At 40.6% G+C, this 17,367-nt stretch overlaps 4 protein-coding genes across 4 annotated transcripts; all 4 read right to left on the bottom strand.

Moving 5' to 3' along the window:
- Positions 1-3,945: 3,945 nt before the first annotated feature.
- On the bottom strand, positions 3,946-5,254 carry LOC122774002 (odorant receptor 131-2-like). The gene has a single exon (XM_044033050.1). The coding sequence runs from the start codon at positions 5,161-5,163 to the stop codon at positions 4,195-4,197; it is 969 nt and encodes a 322-aa protein (XP_043888985.1). The 5' UTR covers positions 5,164-5,254; the 3' UTR covers positions 3,946-4,194.
- Positions 5,255-6,388: 1,134 nt separating this feature from the next.
- On the bottom strand, positions 6,389-8,878 carry LOC122774004 (odorant receptor 131-2-like). Its single transcript, XM_044033052.1, has one exon. It carries the CDS (start codon positions 7,787-7,789, stop codon positions 6,857-6,859), a length of 933 nt encoding a protein of 310 aa, XP_043888987.1. The 5' UTR covers positions 7,790-8,878; the 3' UTR covers positions 6,389-6,856.
- Positions 8,879-9,167: 289 nt separating this feature from the next.
- Positions 9,168-10,489, bottom strand: LOC122773861 (odorant receptor 131-2-like). Its single transcript, XM_044032831.1, has one exon. The coding sequence runs from the start codon at positions 10,146-10,148 to the stop codon at positions 9,207-9,209; it is 942 nt and encodes a 313-aa protein (XP_043888766.1). The 5' UTR covers positions 10,149-10,489; the 3' UTR covers positions 9,168-9,206.
- A 3,325-nt stretch (positions 10,490-13,814) lies between these two features.
- LOC122773777 (odorant receptor 131-2-like) lies at positions 13,815-15,050 on the bottom strand. Its single transcript, XM_044032688.1, has one exon. It carries the CDS (start codon positions 14,818-14,820, stop codon positions 13,918-13,920), a length of 903 nt encoding a protein of 300 aa, XP_043888623.1. The 5' UTR covers positions 14,821-15,050; the 3' UTR covers positions 13,815-13,917.
- Positions 15,051-17,367: the final 2,317 nt, after the last annotated feature.

The raw sequence follows: 17,367 nt of genomic DNA, 5'->3' as shown, positions 1-17,367 counted from the left end.
CACGCTGTGTGTTACTTAAAGAAAGAGCACTTAATTTAACAACCAGATTTTCAGTGTTGAGTTTCTAAAGATCAAGTTAACTGGACATTTCGCAACATTTGCAAGCTGAAAGACAAGTTAAAATCATAGGACTCAGTATGATAACAATAACCGAAATGTTTTTTTAGTTACATGTAGTAAACCTAATTTTACTCAAGGTATTTCCTGTATAACTGAAGTCTACTCCAGTCGAGGATTAGTGAAACGCCAAAGTCAAGTCTGGGGAATCTACCTGGTGTATTGACCAAAATTATAGTCAATTAATATTACACAATTATGAATAAATTGCCAACAGTACCCGTCCTCACACGGGGCACCAATTATGTTGGGATTAGGGGCGTGATTGGTTATGAATTTAGAATATTAATAATTAATTAATTATGGAATAATTAATTTCTTATAAAAAAAGTTGAGTAAAACTCAAATCGGGGCACCACTCCTCTCAAACAGAGGAGAACAATCGGTTCTGAATGAACCATTAATTCATAACCTCCAAAAACAGTCTCATAAATTAAGCCGACTACCAATTTGGATTATGATTAATAATTAACTTAATAATTGATAAATCACAATACTACATCAATAGTTAGGTGAATTGAAGGATTGGAGTTCTACAGGGAAGAGGTTGGCAATATACACACTTGTGCAATATTAATCAGACCAGACTGTATATATTATAAAACATTTATTAAAAAGACATCAAAGATTTAAACAAGAATATCTACTAAATGTAACTATATACAGTGTGTGTGTGTGAAAGAGAGAGAGTCTGTGTGTGTGCAGGTCAAATGGTCAAGTCAGATAGAGTTAGACTACAACTCAAGATGGCGGTTGACAAAGAAACTACAAGATGGCGGAATCAAAGATGGCTTCTTGACCGCATGGCTGCTGTGTTTCTTGGTTAACTACTTTTGTAAAGTGAGATGTCAGGTTAGATGAGAGGTTAGAAGCATGCACATCTAGAGCTGAAAGCTAAGGAGCATGGACATCACTAACATCATATTAACCTAAATCTAGACATTACAACAACACTTTGTGTGAGCAAGTAAGCTCGGTACAACATTTCATCTATGCTTAGCCAAGTAGTGTAATGCTATGCTAGGCCCAGTTACGTTACCAAATCCTTAAAAGATGCAAAAGTGTCTTTTTGAGGTGCTGTCTGTTGGTCCAGGAACAGTAGATGGTTGACTGTGTTTCTGGTGTCTGTGGCTCAGGTTCCTCCTCACAAGTTAGCTAGTTGGAGCTAACTTGGTTCTGGATCCTTGGTTGATCCTTAGGCAGGCTCTGGTGTCGCTGCCTCTGATGGGAGGATAGCAGGCTGCTGTGAGCGGGCCTGCTCGAAGATCAGCAGAGAGGGTCTCTTGCTGCTGGAAGCTTGTTAAGCTCTGTGCTGAAGGGTCTTCAGTCGAAGAGCTGACGTCTGTGTCCTTCCTGCACCCTAAAAGGGCAGGGGAGAGCAGAGGAGCCTGTGTCCTCCGGTGAGGTGGAGAAGAGAAGAGCGAAGAGAAAAGAAAGAAGGCGGGGAAACCTGGCTTTTGTATTGCCTGTTACATGGGGTCACATGTCACAAAGTGACCACTGAGGTGGGTTTCCCACTGATGTGTGGAAGATAAGGGATCTTTATTGACTGAGTTTTATGACACTCTTTGTCTTTGAGCAAGGGGCCATGTGTTCTCCATCCAAGATACATGTGACTCCATCTTGAATGAGCTGATCCCCAACAATAGTCTCCACATCCCTGTCTCCCTGTCGATGCCCGACCACCAGACCAAGCCCCTGCAGTGTTGCTTGAACTTCACAACACCCAGGCCACCACTCACATGCTCAGATGCAGGCCTGCGCTTCCCTCTCCCCCACAGAGTACTTCTGCTCAGCTGGAGTGAGTGACATTGAAGCAAACACCATTGGGCGTTGGTTCCCTTGCTGGAGTTGAGACAGAATAGCGCCAACTGTGGTGTTAGAGGTGTTACAGATCACAGATGTGGGGCTCTGCAGGCTGAAGTAGATGAGCACCAGTGGGGAAGTGATCATCAATTTGAGCCGAGACTGCAGTGGAGCAAGCAGGGGTCCAAGACCAGGCCGCATCCTGCTAGAGGAGGGTGTGCAGTGAGGCAGTGGTTTCAGGGAAGGAAACACAGATAGAAGGCAGTCATTCCCAGATATGACGATAGCTGTGCAGGGCAGGAGGGCTCAGGCAGGCGCAGGATGGCATTGACATTTGAGTGAAATGGGCTGAGGTAGTTAGACGGAACCCCACAAACTCGATGACAGGTACTGCAAAGATGCACTTATCCCTGTTCAACGGGAGGTTGTGGTGAGCGAGCACATTCAGCACTCTGGAAAGGTGGTCGTCGTGTGTTGTAACTATCTCTCCGTGCACTACAATGTCATCCAGGTACACGACCACACCCAAGATGCCAGCGAAGATGGTGGCCATGATTTTCTGAAAGCAGCTGGAGGCAAAGCTGAGGCCGAAGGGCATGCGGGTGTAGCGGAAGATCCCCATGCGTCACACGCGGGCAGTGAGGTTGTGGCTGTCTAGGTGTAGGGGAACCTGCAGGTAGCCCTGGTGAAGGTCAAGCTTGGAGAAGACCGTGGAGCCATGGAACTGAGCAGATGCCTAAATTCTTTTTTGCCACCACCAGGTTGGAGATCCAGGGCGTCAACCCGCTCAATAATGCCCACATCCAGCAGCTGTCACAGCTCAGCTGTGACATCGTCACGTAGGGCGAGGGGTAGCCGACGTAGAGGTTGGATGAGAGGGGACACTGCTGGGTCAATGAGTGGCTGATGATTGAAGACAGCGAGGCAGACCAGGCCAGCGAAGGGCAACGGCCAGCGTTGCTGCCAGGGTCACTGTCAGTATGGTGGTGCCTGTGTTGTCTGTGATGCAGAAGCCTAAGGCGCAGAACAGATCAAACCCAAGGAGGTTGGCACCATGGTGGCAGGCATGTGCGCACATAAGGCCCAAGGGGTGCTTGAGCCCCTGCCCCCTGTGTGTTTTTTAAATGAACAAATAAATTCCTGTTGTGCATAGGGACATTAACATAACTTTCTTGTGGGGACTAACAAGTCGCCTTCCACTTATTAAATGTGCTTAAATATGAGTTATATTTCAGAAAAGCACCCATGTGTGCTTGTTAATGAGAGTAAAATAATCTTATATTCACATTTAAGTTTTTTCCATTATTTATTTCTCCGTTCTCCGAACCAGTATGGCTCGGCACCTAGAGTTGCTAGCATCGGTTAGCCCGGCAGCCACAACAAAAATCTCGAACGAGTCGTGCCAGCGGGACCACAGGACCGACGTCTCCCCAGGCAGGGCGAGGAACGAAGGCAATGGCAAAAAGGGAAGATCCATCCTCGATTCAATAATAATTTTTACATCAAGTCGTCATTTCTTAAAGCAGCACATCAAATTTGAAGAAATATTTAACATATTATGAGTAAGTGGTGGTGTTTGATGGCAGTTTATTTTATCCCAGACAAAATCTCCTCATCTAACACAAATCACAAGAGCAGATATGGAAAGGATGAAAAGTCAGATTTTATTTCTATCAAATCATTTGTTTTATTATTATTATTATTATTATTATTATTATTATTATTATTGTTATTATTATTATTATTGTTATTATTATTATTCATAATGATAATAGTAATATTAAGAATAATAACAATTATAACATAACAACTATTATTATTATTATTATTATTATTATTATTAATAACAATAATAATAATAATAATAATAATAACGATAATTGAAATAAGCTTCCTAGTTTTACAGCTTCTTAAATGTGGGATTTGCTTTTCTGAACATACGTCATTTTACTATAAACTGTCCCTTGAATGTCAGTCAATAATAGACAAAAGCATACAACACCACAGAACAGAAGACACAGATTAATTCAAGTGGCTTAGAGGTTACATTTCAGCCCATTAAAACAGTTCCATTATCTTTTTATATCTGGTCTATCAGTCCTAAAGCAGCAGACAAAATCTCAAAAAGTACATAGTAATGTACATAGTTAAGTAGATGGCTGTGGTGTTTAATCGCAGTTTTGCAACCTCCTACTGCATTTAATCGTCAAATGTAGCAGATTATCTAACAGACTAAAAACAAAAAATAAAATAAAATAATTAAAGCAACCATTATGTTCTGTCACACATGCCATAGGAGAGGCATTTTTTCAGTGCATGGAGAAACATTTCATCCCTGAGGCCATAAATGAGAGGACTAAGACACCGCGGTGCAAGATTAAACATTATGTAGCAAAAAAAACGGACATGTTGGAAGTCAGTGAAATTAGTATATATCAGACTGGACGTTATTAAAGGATACCAAAACTGGATGAGACAGAGCAGCAGCTGGAAAGCATGAAGAGTCACCGTCCTGAGTCCTTTACTCAATGATATTTTATCATCTCCTGACGCAGTTCTGGCCACTTTCATTATTTTAACGTAGCACAACATGATGATGAGACACATGATGAGGAAGTAGAACTGAAACACAGCTGACCTGACGTGATCCTGCCATTTATACACAGTGAAAATCTCCACAGAGCATATCCTGTATTGATAGTAAAAGTCAAGAGATGCTGAAGCAACAAAAATGATAAATATGACGGCATAGGGCGCAGAGCTGAGGCAGTGAATGATGAGGATGACGTGTACAGTGCTGCGTGTGGAGCACAGCTCCGCGTGACGTAGGGGCATACAAATGGCCACGTAGTGCTCCAGCGTCATCACTGTGAGAGTCACCGGTGTGACGATGAGGTACAAGAGCACACTGATGCAGATGACGCTGCACAACGAGACCCACATGGTGACTCGAAAAAAAGTAAAGATGAAAAGAAGGTCGGACACTAAGAACAGGAAACTGTCCGACAGTAATGTCACAGCAAAGAGGATGTAGCGAGCAGTTGTGTAGAAACATTCGTTTTTAAAGAAGGTCACGATCAGCAACAAGTTGACGCAGAGAAAAATCACCACCAGCACCTGCACGATAATGAACTTACTGTGCAGCTGTGCTGAAGTCTGACCAAACACTGAGTTGTTTGAATTCATGTTGCTCTTTGAGGGAACTGTCAAAAAGTATCTGTAGTATTCATATTTTAACATGAAGCTTCAGATCCAGTGTGGAGCAGGTTTGTCCAGTGATGAGATGCTGTAATTCTGTGCAGCTGAGTCTCCTGCTGAGCTCTGTGCAGCCTTTCTGACACAGATGATGACTTCAAAGACCAGAACCATCTAAATATAACACCACACAATGGAGTGTTGTCAATATCCCTCATTGGACGTTCACAGGTCACGTTCACAGCCTGTCGTAATCTTACATCATCGCAAGACACTCTGCTGTAGTTTGAGTGAGGACAGGCTTTACGACATGGCACGCGGACCACATAAAGCATCCATCCATTTACAACCGCTACATTGTCCACAGGAGGGTCTCGGGGGGGGCTGTGCCAATCCCACCTGACATAGGGTGAAAGGCGGGGTACACCCTGGACAGCATGGAGTTTTCATGTTCTTTCCGTGTGTGCGTGGGTTTTCTCCGGGTTCTGCGGCTTCCTCCCACAGTCCAAAAACATGCAATATGAGGATTAGATTAATTGACCGTAGGTGTGAGAGTAAGAGTGAATGGTTGTTTGTCTCTATATGTGGCCCTGCGATGTTCTGGCGAGGAGAAAGGCCCTTGTTCCAACCGTGGCTAGAACTCGGGTCTTCTTGCTGCAAAGGCAAGAGCACTAGCCACTATACCAAATGGAAAATCCAGTGTGCAAGGACTAGGGACATCTACTGGTGAGACAGCAGACTGCAGCAGACAGGTGCGAGTTTCTGCTACACCGCTCAAAGAGAGAAGATTAGGTCCTGTTCACACAGGACGCGCCTGTGTGTGGGGCTGTTGTTACAAGTCAGTAGTCATTTCCTAAAGCAGCACATCACATTTGAAGAAATATATGACATATTATGAGTTAGTGGTGGTGTTTGATGACAGTTTTAAATGCTGCTCTTTATCGGTTTGATTCTTGTTTGACGACGTTGTGCATTTTCTTGGGTTATGACCCAATATGGCGTCTTTCCACTAGCTCAACTCGTTTATGTCACTTAAGAAAATCACACTGTTCGTCACTTTACTTGAATGCCTAATTGAATGTTTCTAATATTTTGTTTATGAGTGCAATAAACATTTTGATTTGTGAAAAAGAAAAATCGTGCCAGAGAATCGTAATTTCAATTCTAAGCAACAAAAAAAATGTGATTCACATTTTTTCAAGAGCCCTACCTCACAGCATACAAATTAGCAGATATGGAGAGGATGAAAATTCATATTTTATTTCCTAAATCAACGCTGTAACATTCATTTTCATAAAAGACAAATGTAAACACAAATAAGTATGTGGTGAAGCTTAATAAAGTTACATGTTTTACAGGGTGTTTTGTTTTAATGATTAAAATAAGCTCTCTGGTTTTTCATAAATGTGGGATTTGCTTTTCTAAACAAGTAATTTTACTATAAACTGGCCCTTGAATGTCAGTCAGTAATAGACAAAAGCATAAAATACCATAGAAGAGAAGACAAAGACATTAATTCAAGTGGCTTAGAGGTTACATTTCAGCCCTTTAAAACAGTTCTATAATCTGTTTATATCAGGTCAGTCAGTCTTTTCCTAAAGCAGCACACATAATTTTAAGAAGTACACAGTTAGGTTCCTTCTGGATTTAATCATCCATATATGGGGTTTCAGATGAAGCAGATGAGCTCAGGAAATATAACAGCAACTAAGTTACTTTACCAAACATTAAAATGCTTTTATTGTCTGTCACACAAGCCACACGAGAGGAATTTTTTCAGTGCAGTGAGAAACATTTCATCCCTGAGGCCATAAATGAGAGGACTAAGACACCGCGGCGTAAGATTAAACATTATGTAGCAAAAAAAACGGACATGTTGGAAGTCAGTGAAATTAGTATATATCAGAATGGACGTTATTAAAGGATACCAAAACTGGATGAGACAGAGCAGCAGCTGGAAAGCATGAAGAGTCACCGTCCTGAGTCCTTTGCTCGATATTTTATCATCTCCTGACGCAGTTCTGGCCACTTTCATTATTTTAACGTAGCACAACATGATGATGAGAGACATGATGAGGAAGTAGAACTGAAACACAGCTGACCAGACGTGATCCTGCCATTTATACACAATTAAAATCTTTACAGAGCATGTCCTGTATTGATAGTAAAAGTCAAGAGATGCTGACGCAAAGACGGTGAAAAGAAAGACGGCAAAGGGCACAGAGCTGAGGCCGTGAATGATGAGGATGACGTGTACAGTGCTGCGCGTGGAGCACAGCTCCGCGTGACGTAGAGGCAAACAAATAGCCACGTAGCGCTCCAGCGTCATCGCTGTGAGAGTCACTGGTGTGACGATGAGGTACAAGAGCACACTGATGCAGATGACGCTGCACAAGAAAACCTGCATGGTGATTTGAAAAATGCTTAAGATAAAGAGAAGGTCGGACACTAAGAACAAGAAACTGTCCGACAGTAACGTCACAGCAAAGAGGATGTAGCGAGCAGTTGTGTAGAAGCACTCGTTTTTAAAGAAGGTCACGATCAGCAACAAGTTGATGCAGAGAAAAATCACCACCAGCACCTGCACGATAATGACCTTACTTTGCATCCACATTATATTCTGACCAAACTGTGAGTTGGTCATATTATGAAAAGTGTCTGTAATATTCATATTTTAAAATAAAAGTTCAGATCCAGTGTGGAGCAGGTTTCTCCAGTGATGAGATGCTGTTGAGTCTCCTGCTGAGCTCTGTGCAGCCTTTCTCTCACAGATGACTTCAAAGACCAAAATCATCTAAATATAACACAAAAAAGTGCTGGGTTGTCATGATGCTTCATTGACTGTCCACAGGTCAGGTGTAAAAGATAAATAAAACACCACCGTTAATTTCTGTTTACAGCATCACAATTATTTTTTATGATGGCACAATCTTACATCATCGCAAAACCACTCCGAACACAACATCACACCAAGTTTGAGTAAGGACAGGTTTTGGGACAGCCTGTAGACCCCATTAGGCCCTAGACGTTTACTTTTACTGACATTTGGAGTCCAGTGTGCAAGAATCAGACGTAGGAGTTTCTGCTGCTCCTCTGAAAGAAAGATCAGTGCGTATGCCACTCAATCCTGGTGAGCCTTTGACAAATGTGGCGGCTGAAAATGATCGCAATTTGAATACCACGCCCCCCATTATTCATGGTTTCAAGACCTTGCCCCTTGAGTTTACCACACTGAGATGCAGAAAACGTCCAAGAAAAGACGCTTGGGAAGTTGGAGATGAGCATCGTAACGTCAGAATTTCAAAAATAAGAATGTGATACCGTTTGTCAGCCTGAAAAGTGGAGACTGTCCTCCAATGAAGTTATATGGATAAAATATTTTTTATAAAATATATTACTTATATTATGTAATACTCAGGTAATATTAATATGTTAAGTAATCATGCTGGTAGGATGTCAATATCATTAACGCCGTGCGTTCCAGGCTTTACGTGTGTTACATCAAACATGTGAAAAGGACAACAAGCTTGTCCCTTTATTTTAATCATGCAATTGATGCAAATGGCAGGAGATTTGCTTTTCTGAACAAAAGTCATTTTATGATAAATTGGCCCTTAGTTTTAAGTCAGTCAGTTTTACGACCTCTTTCTGGATTTAATCATCCATAATTAAGGTTTCAAATGCAGCAGATTAACTCGCAAAATATAACAACAGCAAACAAATGACAATATCGAACATGAAAAGGATGAAAACAAAGAAATCAGAGGATGAAAACAAAGAAATCAAATAAAGAAATAAAAATAAATCTAGACAATTTAGTAGACATTTGAGAACATCATCGTTTTGATATTTGGGAAACACAGACACACATTTTTCAACATATTTTTTTAAAATATACATGTGTGTGTATACATACGTGTGTGTATACATATATATATACACATATATATGTATATATATATATATATATATATATATATATATATATATATATATATATATATATATATACAATATATATATATACACATATACACATATATACTTGATTGATTAATTGAAAACAAACTCATAGTAACAGTCCTTCTTCAGATTTTCTTGATCTGTACACTGTTTTGTCCAAAGTTGAACTGAAAAGGTGCATTTTGTTTCAGTGCAAGAAAAACCTTTTCATCCCTGAGGCCGTAAATGAGAGGACTCAGGCATCTTGGAGTGAGATTAAACACTATGTAATTGAAGTACCTGACATTTAAAAAAAGCTTTAAATCAGTCTGAAGCGCAGCAGTCTCCATGAACGGACACCACAGTAGAATGAGACAGAAAAGGAGGTGAAAGCCATGAAGAGTCACTCTTCCGAGCGCTCTCCTCGACGACTTTTTATTCTCTCCTGACGCCGCATTGGCCGCTTTCATGATCTTAATGTAGGAGAAGATGATGGTGGCAGACATGACGAAAAAGTACAACTGATACACAGCCATTTTAGCGTTGTCCTGCCATCGGAGATACACAAATATGTCCATGGAGCATATCCTGTGCTCGGAGTACAAGCTTGTGGGAGCTGATGCAAAGAAGATGGAGAGGACAAAAGTGATTGGTACAAAGCTGAGGCCGTGAATGATGAGGATGCAGTGCAGAGCTCTCCGCGACGTGCACAGCTCTCCGTAGCGCAAGGGCATGCAAATGGCCACATAGCACTCCAGCGTCATGGCTGTGAGAGTCAAAGGTGTGACAAAAGTGTACACAATCACAACAATATAGACTGGAACACACAGGGCGATAGGCATCTTGACCTGAGAGTAGCTAAAGATAAACATAACATCGGTAATGAATAAAATGAAGGTATCAGACAATAGAGTCACAGTGAATAAGATGTATCGCATGGTTGTGTAGAAGTAGACCTTTGAGAAAAGGGTCATAATGAGCAACAAGTTGATGCACAGAAAAATCAACACCAGCAACTGCACGATGTAAAAACGTTCACCGAAATGCTGCAAAGTCCCACCACCGGCCATGGAGCTGTTATCTGCCATGAATGTACTGTGTGTATGAAATGTTTCTATTAAAATACCTTCTTATATCAACAAAGTAAGAAGGCAGCCCATATTGCAGTTGCAGCTCCAGAGTACAGCTTTTTTTGACGTTGACCTCAGACTGTGCATGATGAGTTTAACGATATTAAAGTGATTCACGACATCACCTCGTCTCAAAAAGATGTTAAGTTTTGAGATGAGAACAGACTCCTTAGACTATTTACACCAATCACAAGGGAGTGATATTTTTCTGTCGCCCAATCAGCTGACTGTCGTGGGTGGAGCTGACTGTACTTTACCATTTTAGTCTAGCACCCCAAGGGAAGGGTGCCAAAATTTGAATGGTTGGGGCTGAACAGGGAGAACATGGAGTTTGCAGAAAGACCTTTGTTCTGACCGGGTGGTGAACTTGGATCTTCTTGTTGCAAAGGCAAGAGTGAATTTTACATGATTTAAAAACCTAATTTTAAAACACATTTTTCTGCAGAGTGACAAAGTAGTAGGTGATTGTTTTATTTTTGTTGTTGTTTAGCCTCTAGAACAGAAACAAGCAGAGTTGATGCCCTCAGTGGTGTTAAACCCACTCCTCTGTTCATTGAGCTCCACTGGCTACCCTTAGCCGCCCGCATCAAATTCAAATCACTGATGCTAGCCTATAAAGTGCTTCATGAGTCTGCTTCGACCTAAAACCAATCAAAAATCATAACAAGCTAGGTTAACACCCTAACATATGCAAACACACGCTACAATTGTTAGAAGGTTTCAGCACTGAACAACCAGAAAACAATCAAAAATCAGAACAGATTAGGTTAACAACAGGAAGGTTTGGTTAACCAATGAGTCAAATTCAAGCAATTCAGGAGGCGAAACCTCCTGAAAGATATCTGGTGTTTTTTTGAGAGCCTCACACAGGGCACCATTATGTTGAGGATCAACAGTTAGTGGCAATGTGATTGAAAAAAGATAATTTCAATTTTTTTTTTTAATAAATACTTTGAAAAATTAATTAAATATAATTTTTTTAGATCAGGGCATGACCCTGAAAACAGGGAAAAGACAATACATTTTTTAATGGCTTTAAAATCAGTCTCAATCACTGTAATTGACTACAATATGAAAATATATCCCAAGTACTGAAGGTATGAATCCATAAATCCACTGACTCTCTCAACCCCCGTTTGTCAAAATATTCATCTACAAAACACACAGAAAACACTGCACAAGACAATCCAGACTCTTTTCATGTGTCATTCCACGCTAGTGGAATGAACTACTGAGCACTACTGGAACAGTAGTCTATCTTAAATAAGCTCTTGAAAACCCAGCTCTTCCAAGACGATCTTCTGTCCTAGCACTTACCCTACCCCCTCCCCTGCATCTCCTTGGATACACCTTGACACTCTCACTGTCTATCAGTCCACTGTTCCTATCTAGTGAGGTTCTTTACTAGACTACTTCTATGTTGCTTATTCCTCTTATGTAAGTCGCTTTGGATAAAAGTGTCTGCTAAATGCTTAAATGTAATTAAATGTAAATTAAACAGTGGCTCTCACAACATGTCCCCCATTTAAATAAAGGTAAGTGCTTGTTTGGTGCAATGCCTCTCTTGCAAGTGTTGGTGCTGATTTGGTCTCTTATGATTTTTGACAGTGGCCTTACATTTCATAAACAGATTGACTCTGTTGTTAAAACTAGCTTTTTTGGGCGCACAACGCAAATTGTGTCATCAAAGCGCAGGCCCAGATAGAACTGCGGGAAAAGAGCATGTTGGGTGTGTGTGGACAGTGCATGCACAAACTGGACTTGCTCACCAAGCAGAGAAACCATTTCGACAACAGAAGAAAAAGTCGCCAAGGATAGCCATCCAAGCCTCGACCTAGCAACCCTCGAACGGGCTGACACTAGACTCCTCTGCCCGACGGACCTTTCAGCTATGAGCCTCTCTAACCAGACATGTCTGAGGAGCTGCATCCTATGCCCTGTGTCCAGACTTGTACCACCACCAGATGGTCAAGTGGGATACAACAGGACTGATGCACGCAAGTATACCAGGGTCCGCGATATTTGTCGCACACTGCAACACATGCGCAGAAGTATACCACGGGCTTAAGAGATGGAAACAGCAATCTACACTTTTAGCTCAAGGCCTGACTCTTGCAACACATTTTACATTGGTCTTGGCCAGTCTTCCCTTTCGTGCCTCCAGTTGATTCAAAACACAGCTTACTTTTTAACAAACATGCTAAGGCACAAAGACATCACCCCCGTTTTATATGAACTTCATTGGCTACCGGTTCATTTTAGAATTGATTTTGAGATTTTACTCTTTGCTATTAAGGCCATTGACAGCCTTGCTCCTTATTTTAGCAGAGATTTTAACCTACTGTTTCTTTGCAGTTGTTGCTTCTAACCTGTGGAACAGGTTCCACCCTGATTTATGTGTAGGTGACATGTTCCCTCTCTACATAATACATTTTCTAATTGTATTGATTCTTATTTTATTAGATTATTGATTTTCCTTACTTTTGTATTGTATATTTTACTCCTGCTAACTTATTGTGTGTGTTTTTATACCTTCTGCCTTGCAGATATTGTAAAGTACTATGTAAATAAACATTCATTGATTGATTGAAGAAGTGTTTATCCTGTCAAACTACTGATTATACTGCACATAGACTTTAAGTTGTGCATTGCAGGTGTGTTACCAGTTTGGCAGAGAAAATGTGACAGATCTCGAAAGATTGTCAACCTTAATGTGAGAGGATACACAGATTTAGTTGACAAATCAAATAGTAATGGAGTCATTAGAGTTAATAATACACACAAACGTCTATAACCTGCCATACACAAATATTTATTTTCAAGACGGTTACAACTTTTATGAATATACATCTTAGAAAATGTTCGAAATGTTGAAAAACCTGTACAGGATTATGATACAACAAAAACAGCTGTTTTTAAACTTTTTTATTATTATTATTTTAAATGTTACATGTTACAGTTGTGGCAGGTGTAGAAGCAATTGGGTGCTGGCTCCAGCAGGGGGCAGCAATGTGGCTGATGAAATTTCATCTTGATTTCTGTGCACTCTGGGCACCATTAACTGTCCTAAATAATATACATAATAAGAGCCAATGAGGTAATTTGTTGTGTAATATTTTTTATCATGAGAGATTATTAAAGATAATAAAAAGAGGGAAATCACGTGAGAGAATATAAATTATTATACACGGAATGTCATACTCTGATTGTAAAAAGTAGCAACACCCCTGGACACATTTGTTTTTAACATTTAACATGATCTCATGGATGCACGCTATCATTTTGAGAATTTTGTTATATTGTGAAGCACCTTGTAAGTGTTAATGGAACACAGAATTATATCAGGAAGAGAGTCAGCTCTACAGAGGCAGCCCACAAAAGGGCTAAATAGTTTCTCCACTCATTATAACTGAGTGATTTTGGTTTGTGGACAACAAGACATTTGACGTTTTGAAAACACTGATTAATAGTCATCAACATTTTACACATGATCGACAGATTAATCGAAAATAATCATTAGTTGCAGCCCTCATTTTTATTATGTTTCTATGAAATAAAAACAAGTTTTAGCTTCAGTCTTTAGGGCGACCACAGAGAATGTGGATATTCTTTTGTTTTTCTATATATTTTTTAATTTTGTTTATTGAAAATGAAGCACAATAAATAAATATCAATCACAATTGATCAATACAATTAAAGCAAAGCCACTTTCATCCAATAAATGTGATTAGTGTTTCTTATAAAAACCACAAAGAACAAAGCTTCTCAGAGCAACAAAAAACTTTTCATCCCTGAGGCCGTAAATGAGAGGACTCAAACACCTCGGAGAAAGAATGAACATAATGTAGTTAAAGTACCTGACATTAACGTAGAGCATCAAGTTAATCTGAAGAACAGCAGCTTCAATGAAAGGACACCACAGCTGGAAAAGACAAAGGAACAGCTGAAAGCCATGAAGAACCACAGTTCTGAGGCCTTTCCATGTTGACTTTCTGTTCTGTCCTGATGCAGCTCTGGCCACCTTCATTATTTTAAAGTATGAGAACATGATAATGATAACCATGACCAGGAAGTAAAACTGACTTATTGCAGACCTAAGATGACTCTGCCAGGTGTGGAGGATGAACTTCTCCACAGAGCAAACAATAGCCTTTGTGTAGTAGCTGTGGCTCGCAGTAGCAAAGAAGATGGAGAGAACAACCACGCAGGGCAAAGAGCTGACGCCGTGAATGATGACGATGCAGTGCAGAGCGCTGCGTGTGGAGCACAGATCTCCGTGTCGCAGTGGCATGCAAATGGCCACAAAGCGCTCCAGCGTCATCGCTGTCAGAGTCACCGGAGTGACAAAAATGTATAAAGACACAGCCACATACACAATAAGGCACAATGACATATGCATGTTAAAACGAAAGTACGATAAAATGAGAAGAGCGTTAGTTACAAGTAAAAACACACAATCAGACATAAGAGTCAGTGCAAAGAAGATGTAGCGCATGGTTGTGTAGAAGAAATCCTTCATGAAAAAGACTGTGATCAGCAAAAGGTTGATGCAAAGGAAAAGTGATATGAGAACCTGAACTATAATGACCCTTTCATCAATCACGCGGACTGAAGAGTCATTGGCTGCCATTTACTGTGGTTTTCAGTTATAGACTCGTACAACTCCTTCAGATCGAAAGACAGATCCAGAACAATTAAAAGCTTGGGAGCCAAAGGCTGCAGTTTCCTGTGACACTCTGAGCAACAACTGTGTGTGAAGACTTTATAACAGTAACTACAACACATCACAAGTTTACTCACCATTGTTGTCATCAACCACAAACCTCACAGGTGATGGTGACTATAGTTACTGTATTTGTGAGTTAGGGGAAGTTTTTTTTTTCCCTACTCAATGTTTACATCACATTTGAGTTATGAAAAATACAAGACATTTAAAGGTGATATACTGTATGTAAAATATATACAAGCGCAGCCTTTTGTATTTAAAACTGTTAACTGCAAACACAATTCAGACCATTATAGAAAATAGTTGCCAAAGTTCTGTAACACGGAAACACAGAGCTGAACTTCAGTGCTTGCAGTGGCCAGTATTGCCCAGTCCACAGTACCCCACAGTACTTCTTAATTTTACTTTTCCAATCCAGCGTTAATGGAACACAGAATTATATCAGGAAGTGAGTCAGCTCTACAGAGGCAGCCCACAAAAGGGCTAAATAGTTTTTCCACTCATAAATGTGGCTCATTTTTACACACTGTATCTTTGAAATAAAATTACACAGCTGTATGTGGACCCACTTATTATCTCCACATTACAACACAAGATTGGCAATAAAAACAACAACCACAACAACAATAAACACCAAACCTGAGCTTACCCCCAAATAGAAGCTTCAAGCTAAGGTTCTACCTAAGCTAGCTTAATGCTAACGCTAGCTTAGCAAGAACGTTAGCATGATGCTAGCAACATTTTCAGTACACCTAAAACAATAGGCTGAACACATTTTGTGAGGTACCATCTACAAACTTTCAAACTGTCACATGTCTGGAGATGGGAACAGAATCGTATTAAAACACAAATCAGAGAAAATACAAGTGAGGAGAGAACTTTCTATTGAAAGACTCACCAGCTCCAACCTTTGACGCCATGTTTGGACCAGGAAGTGCAGCAATCAAAAGACTCCCTGGTTGAACAAGTCAAGGTATAGTATATATGGGAAAAATAAACAAGTGAAACTAATTTTAGGGAAAAGGTTTTTCATGAACAAAATGACTGATTTCATCAATTTGTATTTGGCTTCATCACCAAGGAGCCAATCATTAAGTTTTTGTCATTGTGGGCATGTAGTTGATTTCCATTATCAATGTACTGTTCTTGAGACTGTGATTATCTTGACCACAACAAATAAACAATTCAGTTTTTGATTAGTAGTGTACAATCTTTGGGACTCTGGGAGTGTCTTACTCAAACCAACATCTTAAATATCCAAGAATTTCATTCTAAAAGGATCTAATGAATGAAAAAATCCAATATACATTGAAAAAATTATGCAACAATGTGAAGATTTAGAAAAATTGGCGCACCTAAGTAGCAGGCCAAAAGCATTGACCTGTCTGAATTCCATAAACTTACTTAGAACATCATCAGAATATAGCACACGCGCCCTATATTGTACGCAAGTGATTAAAAACTTTGGTTTTCGTACCATTCTCCTCTGGTCCGGTGGCCTCCGGCGTGCCCAGGCGGGACAGCTCCTCTGGGGCTTCTGGGTAGATGATGGCCGTGTCGCCCCGCTGCAAGTACTCGGCGATGCTCACCACGTGGCTGTCGCCATCGTCCAGCTTCCGCTTGGCGAAGAAGTCCTCAAACTCTGAAGTGCAATCGACGCTCTTGACTGAAGGAGCCGTGGAGACGGAGGGAGAAAGAGAGAGAGGGAGAGAGACGGTGAAGGAGGAGACTGATGGAGAAGGCAAAGGAATAAATTGGATTCATCTCTTCTCCAGAGAAATGTCTTACAGGAGGATATTGGGAACATCTTGGTGGAAATGCGATGAGGACAACGACCGTAACGCATTACAGCCGTGCTTTGGGAAGAATACATCTATATTACGGGGTTCGCTTGTCACGCCATGCAGGCTAAAACAAGGAGTTGTAACTTAATGGAGCCAGAAGTTAGAGATAAGCAGGCTGACAGAAGTTGCTGAAGAACAATGTGTTAAAAAAAAATTTGAAACATGAAATCTGATCTTGTGTCTAGAAGCGTGGAATAATAAAAGGGTCCATCCACATGCCTGGCTTAATCAGCGACAGAACCTTGTTCCCCTTGTATCGACTTTCACATGTAAGGTCAATCAAGAGATTGTGGTTTTTGTTGATTCTGTGCTGAACAGATTATCAAGGCCAAACCACAAACCAGCACAACGAAGAGAACTGAGAAAAAAAAGAAAAGAAAAGAAGAGCGACGTGCTTCGCCATGGCGGTGCAGAATGTGTCTTAAGCCAGCCAAAGTGCTGAGGCCACACAATGCGTTTTCTCAAATTATTTCCCAGTCCCCTTCTCTTCAGGGAAACTCTTAAGCTGCAGCGTGGAGATAGCTGCCTCCGAAAAAACAAACCGGAGCTAAAAGAAATCTGCAGCCTTCATTAGTCAAGGGGATGGCCGACTTTCAAAAATCACACA

Source organism: Solea senegalensis, linkage group LG8 (assembly GCF_019176455.1).
Source record: "Solea senegalensis isolate Sse05_10M linkage group LG8, IFAPA_SoseM_1, whole genome shotgun sequence".
Lineage (NCBI taxonomy): Eukaryota > Metazoa > Chordata > Actinopteri > Pleuronectiformes > Soleidae > Solea > Solea senegalensis.
This window is presented reverse-complemented; position numbering and strand designations above follow the sequence as displayed.